Here is an 8,177-nt window from a genome sequence, read left to right as displayed (position 1 = left end):
TCCCTTTCTAAGGAAGAAATTCTTCAAAATCATATGTCAGTTTTGAATATTTTTAATATTCCAAACAACCAAAATGAATTTGAATTACCATATTTATATTGGATTCCGAAACTTCATAAAAATCCTTACAAACAAAGATACATAGCGGGTTCCAGTAAATGTTCAACCAAGCCTCTATCTTTACTCCTCACTAAGATATTAACAGTGGTGAAGGAGAAACTTCAAGAGTACTGTGCAACAATATATTCAAGAAGTGGTGTAAATCAGATGTGGATACTTAAAAATTCCAAGGAACTTTTGGAAAATTTGAAATCACAAGATTTTACCAAAATCAACAGCTTAAAAACTTACGACTTTTCAACTTTGTACACAACCATTCCCCACGATAAATTAAAGTCCAGGCTTTTTGATATCATTGACAGCTGCTTTTTCAATAAAAATGGAACTCGTAAATATACAGTCAAACCTATATTAAGAGACCTTCCAATGGAGAAAGGAAAAAAAGGTCACATATGACAGGTGTTCTCTTAATACAGGTTGACTATTTTCAGCAGTGTTCAAATATACAATGCTGAAAATTTTACACGTGTATGTAGAATGTATTTTATAGGTACTGCTCAACTCTAAATGCTTTTATATTATAGGTACAATTGTCCTGTTCAGTAATAAACTTTGCTTGATCTGTACATGAGTAATTTGATTATTGGGAAATATTGTGAACATCTGAAAATACTAAATGGTTTTTATACAGTATAAAAAAGCTGCATAGATTTTTTCTAATATTTTTTTTTGTTTTGTTTTTTTTTTTTTTACATGGTAGCTTCGTATGTTTTGCAAATTACTAAGAATTAAAACTGTATCATGATTTTTGTTATGCACTTGGTAACAAATTAAGTTATATTTATGACTAAAAATTTATTTAACCTAATTATTTTTTTTTCATTACTGAACTACCGCGTCTAATTGCCTGTTTGTCACCTACTTCAATCACTTCAATTATCACCTGTTATGGGTGCTAGCTAGCGTGTGTTTACTTACCCCGTTGGTCACACAATTCACTTAAATATACATCTAGGATTTAGTTTCTTGTTAATTAAAAGTTAAACAGGCAGGTTTTATAGCTGAATATCCATTTGGCCCTTATAGCAAGAAATGATATCGGGATCGACCTCGAACGTCTATTTTCAAAATGGCACTCGATCATTGGAGAGAAAACCCCTGAATGTTTATGTATTAGATTTTAATGTTTATTCAATAAATATCAAAACGTAAGTAAAAATATTTATTTTGAAATGTTGTTTTATTCCTAAAACTCGCATTATATAATTATTAGATGAAATAAACGCGTGTCTGTAGATGTTTTGAACCAAAAAAAAAAAAAAAAAAAAAACGTAGCATGCTCGACCGAAATCGAAAGTAGGAATCGGATATTATATAGTCGTTAAATCCAGGTAAAATTGCCTGAAATTACAAAAAATGGTCAGGAAAATCACGGTTGCTGGTCGCGTTAGACAGGTGGTCGTTTAATACAGGTATAATATAAAGGGAAAAGCGTTGGGAGGAATTCTTACAGTCACATATGACAGTGAGTCGCTTAATACAGTGGGTCGTTATGGCAGTTTTAACTGTACTTACCTTGTCATGGGTCATTTGCAAAATTATTTTGTTAAAAAACATTCTGATTGTACACAAGTACTCTGAAGTTGACATTTAAAAGATGCTTGAGTTTCTGATTGACCATATCTATGTGGTTTTTGGAGACCAGGTCTTCCAACAATCTATTGGAATTCCCATGGGTACCAATTGCGCCCCGTTATTAGCAGACCTTTTTTGTATTCATATGAAGCAGAATTTGTCCAAAATCTTGTACGTGAAAAGAAGAAAACATTTGCTGTGGCCTTCAACTCGACATTTAGATATATCGACGACGTATTGTCAATTAACAATTGCTATTTCCATTCTTATGTCGATATGATATATCCTGGTGAACTTGAGATAAAAGATACCACAGAGTCTGACACATCTGTTTCATATTTGGATATTTTACTTGAAAAAAACGTAAATGGTAATCTAACAACCAAGCTTTATGATAAACGTGATGACTTTAACTTTTCAATCGTCAACTTCCCTTACTTATGCAGCAATATACCTTCATCACCTGCATACGGGGTATATATCTCTCAGTTGATTCGATACGCAAGAGCATGCTCTACGTATGTTCAATTTCTAAAACGAGGTAAATTATTGACAAATAAGTTGATGAAACAAGAATATCAGCTATCTCGTTTAAAGTCATCATTTCGTAAGTTCTATGGTCGATACAATGACCTTGTCAGCAAATACGATTTATCATTGAGTCATATGCTGACTGACGTTTTTCATACTAATTCTTAGGCCATTATTTACACACTGAATTGTCGATGGATTTTTCCGTTATTTCCCGATCATGACAAGGAGCACACGGCGGGTGTGACCGGTCGGCAGGGGATGCTCACTCCTCCATGGCACCTGATCCCACCTCTGGTGTTTGGAGGTCCGTGTTTGCTCTGCTCCTATTTTGTATTGATTAATGGACTTTTGAGCTTGAATACTGTTCGTTATCTCCATATATTTCATTGTAAAACATAAGAATATAATAATCTTTGATCACTCTACGCTTTAAATGTCTTATGTAATGCATTCCATCCACTCTTGTTGTTGATTTTTTTCTGATCAGCAAAGGATTTGATATAATAACTTTTCGATCAATATCTTATATTCTTTTAACAACCGTAAAACTCATACATTATGCAATATGGTTAATTCAAGTAACAAGTTCTATGTTCCTATGCATGTACAGAGGGACCATGTTTTGGGAAAGTAACATCAGCTTTCTTCTTAATATCGTCTTCTTTTCCAACATCCACTCTAATTTTAGTATAGTATGTGTAAATTTGAACAGATATAAGTTTGTAAGGAACATTGCTTAGTCCATCAGTCTTCATCCTGGTTTTCCACGTATTCAGTACTTGCATTCTATAAAATAAAAGAAAAACGAAGCTTATCTCAATCACATTGCTCTCTCTCTCTCTATCTCATTAATTTTAAATGAGATACTTTCTAGAAGTACACCTGATTTATAAAGAAAAAAAAGCATTTTCACAAAAATAATCTATTTATGTGTATCCGTACATATTTTTTCCTATCAGCAAGCGCCCTAATGAGTATTGCTTTTTATAATTCCTTCTTTTATGTAGAATGAAATATATGGAGATAACGAACAGTATTCAAGCTCAAAAGTCCATTAAACAATACAAAATAGGAGCAGAGCAAACACGGACCTCGAAACATCAGAGGTGGGATCAGGTGCCATGGAGGAGTGAGCATCCCCTGCCGACCGGTCACACCCGCCGTGTGCTCCTTGTCATGATCGGGAAATAACGGAAAAATCCGTCGACAATTCAGTGTGTAAATAATGGCCTAAGAATTAGTATGAAAAACGTCAGTCAGCATATGACTCAATGATAAATTGTATTTGCTGACAAGGTCATTGTATCGACCATAGAACTTACGAAATGATGACTTTAAACGAGACAGCTGATATTCTTGTTTCATCAACTTGTTTGTCAATAATTTACCTCGTTTTAGAAATTGTTCATACGTAGAGCATGCTCTTGCGTATCGAATCAACTGAGAGATATATACCCCGTATGCAGGTGATGAAGGTATATTGCTGCATAAGTAAGGGAAGTTGACGATTGAAAAGTTAAAGTAATCACGTTTATCATAAAGCTTGGTTGTTAGATTACCATTTACGTCTTTTTCAAGTAAAATGTCCAAATATGAAACAGATGTCAGATTCTGTGGTATCTTTTATCTCAAGTTCACCAGGATATATCATATCGACATAAGAATGAAAATAGCAATTGTTAATTGACAATACATCGTCGATATATCTAAATGTCGAGTTGAAGGCCACAGCAAGTGTTTTCTTCTTTTCACGTACAAGATTTTGGACAAATTCTGCTTCATATGAATACAAAAAAAGGTCTGCTAATAACGGGCGCAATTGGTACCCATGGGAATTCCAATAGATTGTTGGAAGACCTGGTCTCCAAAAACCACATAGATATTGTCAATCAGAAAACTCAAGCATCTTTTTAATGTCAACTTCAGAGTACTTGTGTGTAATATTTTTTGGAGAATTTGCATCAATTATTCCTTTCATATACCCAACTGCAGCTACCCGAAGGAATGTAGAGATAAACTTGAATTTTCTTTGAATAACAAATTAAGACCTTACAACCCTGCTTGTAAATCACTAAATATTTTTTATTTATTTAAATTTGTCTCACTTTATTATGGCAACGTTTAAAAACCCAAACCAAGAAGTCATGTTTTGAAAAAAAAACCCACCTGATTCTACACTAAAAAGGAAAGCTTTCATTATAGTCAGATGAAGTGAACCCTTTGCCTACCCAATTAAGACTCTGGAGTATGATTTGTGCAGATGTGATAATACGCAACAAATTAAACAAGGGTCCCATGGGCCACATCGCTCACCTGAGCACATTGGCTAGAAAAAGGCAGAAATTAGTTCATTGTTGAAAATTTTACGAGGGACAACCTTGAATTTACACAACCTCAGGATGCTTCCATATCAATATTACTAACCATGGTTTTGCTGTTCTTGAGCAGAAGAATTTAAAGGATTTTTCCCTATGTATTCCAATATAACACTCTGATCACTCATTGTGGCCCCACCTTACCCATCCAACAAATTTGAATCTACACTACCTGAGGATGCTTCTATAATAATATGACTAATCATGGTTTTGCTCTTCATGAGCAGGAGATATTTTTAAGATGGTTCCTATATATTCTTGTGTAAAACTTTGACCCTCTATTGTGCCCCTCCTCAATCCTAGGGGTCATAATTTGAACAAACTTGATTCTAAAATACCTAAGGTTGCTTCTGTATAAATATAACTAATAAAGGCTAAGTTGTTCTTGCTCTTGAGAAGATTTTTAAAGATATTTACTCGATATTCCTATGTAAAACGTTGATCCACTGTTGTGGCTCCGCCCTACCCTTGGGGATCATGATTTGAACAAATTTGAATGTACACTACCTGAGGATTCTTCTATATTAACTAGTAATGACTTAGCTGTTCTTGAGAAGATTTTTAAAGAAATTTCCTATATATTCCTATGTAAAATGTTGGCCCCCTCTTGTGGCCCCGCCCTGCCCCCGTGTGTTATGATATGAACAAACTTGAATCTAGAGTATGCAATGAAGCTTTTACATAAGTTTCATTTATTTTTGCCCAGTTCTTCTTCTTCAGAAGATTTATAAAAGATGCCGCGAAATTTTCAACAATTCTTAATTATCTCCATTTGAAAGAGGGCGTGGCACTTCATGTGAACAATTTAAATCCCCTTCAGCCAAGGAAGATTTGTGGCACATTTGGTTGACATTGGCTTAGTGGTTCTTGATAAATGTGAAATGTTTACAGACGACAGACGGACGCCGGTCACTGATCAATAAAAAGCTCACTTGAGCATTTGGCTCAAGTGAGCTAAAAAGCATTTATTTTCTGGCTCTTGAGAAGAATTTTGAAATTTTTAAAATATTATTTTTAAAAATAATATCTAGAGGAAAAATTCGTTATTTTTCTACCTCGAAAAAGTGAGTCAAATTTATCATAGCACGCTTTGTAGCACGAAAAGTTGATTTTTTCAGGAGTTGCAAGGAGATGAAACGTGTATGCCAGAAAAAGTTACAAAGTCATCAGGTACAAGTTATAAAAGCTCAGGTGTGAAAAATCTGACAAAGTATAAGGACACTTGTCATACCTTTATGAAATGTTTAAGCATAGTAAAACCATGTATATCAAAAATTTTTACTAACCTTTTAGGCCATATTTCCCGCTTCTTGTGACGAACCATTGTGTATCTAGCGACAGATGCTGGAGGTCGTATTACACGGAATTTTAAATGAGTCATTCTAAAAAAAAAAAAAAAAAAAAAAAAAAAAAAAAAAAACACGGAATCGGAACACTTTGATATTGATCATTAGTGGTGGATTGTTGACAAAAAAGGTGCATTTGAAAAGAAATAGACTATACATATTTTCCTGTTTATGAAAGCGAAGCAATAATTATTAAAGGTATATTATCGAAGCATAAATTTGAAAAATGAATTTATCTAAATACCTTCGACTTATTTCAAAGCCCAATTTTGTCCTTTTCGACATGAATCATCACATTTATCTAGGAACATTCTGTTAGATATAAAAGGCGCCTTTTACCTGAAATATATATCGTCGTCTTCTCCTCCCCAGCCCCAAAACATGTTGGAATATCCGTTAACTTTACGAAAAGTCTGTGGTCGAAATCCTAACACGCCACCTACTAGGTAGCTATACTTCAACCTGTATCATAAATCGTGATTTATTGTTGGGAATAATCACAGAGGTATAAAATATTTTTAAATTAAAAAGTGAAGAGAGTTATTTGGGAAAAAATCTTACTTGTAGCCATGTTCATCGATAGCCACCGACAGATGGCGTGGTTGTTCCCCACATTCATAAAGAATCCTATCATTTTCTGGAATAAGGTCGACATCATGGAAAAAAACACAATCAAATTCAAATATTTTCACTGCCTCAAGAAAACCTGCATTCATAACCCTTCCTTTATTAAATGCTGTATTTCCAATCTAAAAAATAATCTTGCTTTAATTGAAATTTTAAAAAAAATTTTTTAATTCAAATTCTTTTAAATACTTGTTTTTACTTCTGTACAAATAGATTGAGTAAAAATGCTTTCTAGAATAAGGGAGAGAAAATCACTTGAACCTGTTCAATTACAAAAATTCTAAATTCTGTTTGTTGAACCATCAGAATAGGGATAAGATTCTTAAGAAGAATGCAAAGATGTTCCTCTCTATCTCTAAAAGGTATGATGATAGCAACGCGACGTGTAGATCTACATTCTGTCGGTATCCAATGTCCTCCAACTATTCCCATTTCTCTCGCAGAAAAAAGCGATAAAGAGGTGCATTTCTGACCATCATTATGATGAGATGGTGCATCCTCCGTTGTAATACTGGTTGTGTTCGGTGAGTTAGTTGTTTTTGGACATTTGACTGGCTTACACTTTGTTTTGTTGCAATACATCATATTACAGAATTCTGTAATGTTATGTTCCACATGAGAACTCTCTGTGGGACATTCCGCCATGACACAAGGTCTCATATCGGCTGTTCTGTTGCCCTCTGGAAATAAATGCGAGTGGTTTTAGAAAAAAGTTTTTTTTATGTTTCAAAGCCAAATGATGTTGTTATATTTTAACTTTACAATTATAATTATTATAGCAACGTTCCTTTGAGAGTGATTTCCTCTCACAAAAAGGCATTTTTATTTTGTTTGTTTGTTTTAGTTATAGGCTTTCGTGGGAACTCATTGTATACAAGAACAAAATTATCAAAGAAGGGAGGCAGTGGGGTTTATGCTAAAATAACAGCCCACGCGCGTGCGAGAGAGAGAGAGAGAGAGAGAGAGAGAGAGAGAGAGAGAGAGATTCATACTTATCTCTGATGTGAACGAAGAATAAGAACACAATTTCCATTGATCATTAGCTATTTGAGATACTCCTATTTTTTGTCCTGTACTTTTCAATCGTTTGGTTTGTTCTGTGATTTTTAATATCCATGCAGAAGCATTTGAATAAGAATGATTTTTCATCCTCTGTGTTCCCACTCTTAGAAGTATAGTTATCCCACAGATAAATAGCAGAACATATATCACAAGACGAAAGACATCTTTCTTTAGTTTCATAATTTCAGAGAATAAAAATAATTTTTTTTCACGAAAACGATTTCAGATTTTTGAAAAAATCAAACATGTGAAGAAAACAAACAGTAAATCATGTCAATCTCAAATCCCTCAATTACATTTCTGTCTGGGTCATACCATCAAGCTTCGGAAATGTAATCTTACATATCTTTTCAATTGCACTGATCTAGAACACTATAATCATCAAAACACTTTCAAATGTTACACAAGAGGAAACAGCTAAAGAACTTATTTTTACGCTTTGAGGACCTTTATCGAGAAATAATTTTTGTCAATTAATGCTTAGCTATTTGACTTATTTGGCAATTTTGTTCTATACCAGAATCTTTAACAAGTTTTC

General features: G+C 33.8%; 1 protein-coding gene across 2 annotated transcripts; it reads right to left on the bottom strand.

The window, feature by feature from the left end:
* Window positions 1–2,749: 2,749 nt before the first annotated feature.
* Window positions 2,750–7,831, bottom strand: LOC133191371 (beta-1,4-galactosyltransferase 4-like). 2 transcript variants are annotated; one of them, XM_061327125.1, is made up of 6 exons: window positions 7,570–7,831; window positions 6,839–7,257; window positions 6,512–6,699; window positions 6,290–6,412; window positions 5,891–5,986; window positions 2,750–3,015 (listed from the first exon to the last, which is right to left on the bottom strand). In XM_061327125.1, the coding sequence occupies exons 1-6, from the start codon at window positions 7,817–7,819 to the stop codon at window positions 2,826–2,828; spliced, it is 1,266 nt and encodes a 421-aa protein (XP_061183109.1). In that variant the 5' UTR covers window positions 7,820–7,831; the 3' UTR covers window positions 2,750–2,825. The 2 variants fall into 2 exon arrangements, with proteins under 2 accessions (XP_061183109.1, XP_061183111.1); XM_061327127.1 differs by having other exon boundaries at window positions 6,851–7,257.
* Window positions 7,832–8,177: the final 346 nt, after the last annotated feature.

Source organism: Saccostrea echinata, unplaced genomic scaffold (assembly GCF_033153115.1).
Source record: "Saccostrea echinata isolate AGI-Se365-2 ecotype Australia unplaced genomic scaffold, CSIRO_AGI_Sech_v1 ptg000023l, whole genome shotgun sequence".
NCBI lineage: Eukaryota > Metazoa > Mollusca > Bivalvia > Ostreida > Ostreidae > Saccostrea > Saccostrea echinata.
The sequence above is the reverse complement of the archived record's forward strand: the minus strand, read 5'-3'. Positions and strand labels throughout refer to the sequence as shown.

What these genes read in the sequence shown, in the direction of transcription:
- LOC133191371 (XM_061327125.1), bottom strand. Translation starts at nt 7,819, where the DNA reads ATGAAACTAAAGAAAGATGTCTTTCGTCTTGTGATATATGTTCTGCTA. An exon ending in GAATTTTTGTAATTGAACAG is followed by an intron (nt 6,700 to 6,838) that starts GTTCAAGTGATT and finishes ATTATTTTTTAG; the next exon opens with ATTGGAAATACAGCATTTAA. An exon ending in ATCGATGAACATGGCTACAA is followed by an intron (nt 6,413 to 6,511) that starts GTAAGATTTTTT and finishes TTTATGATACAG; the next exon opens with GTTGAAGTATAGCTACCTAG.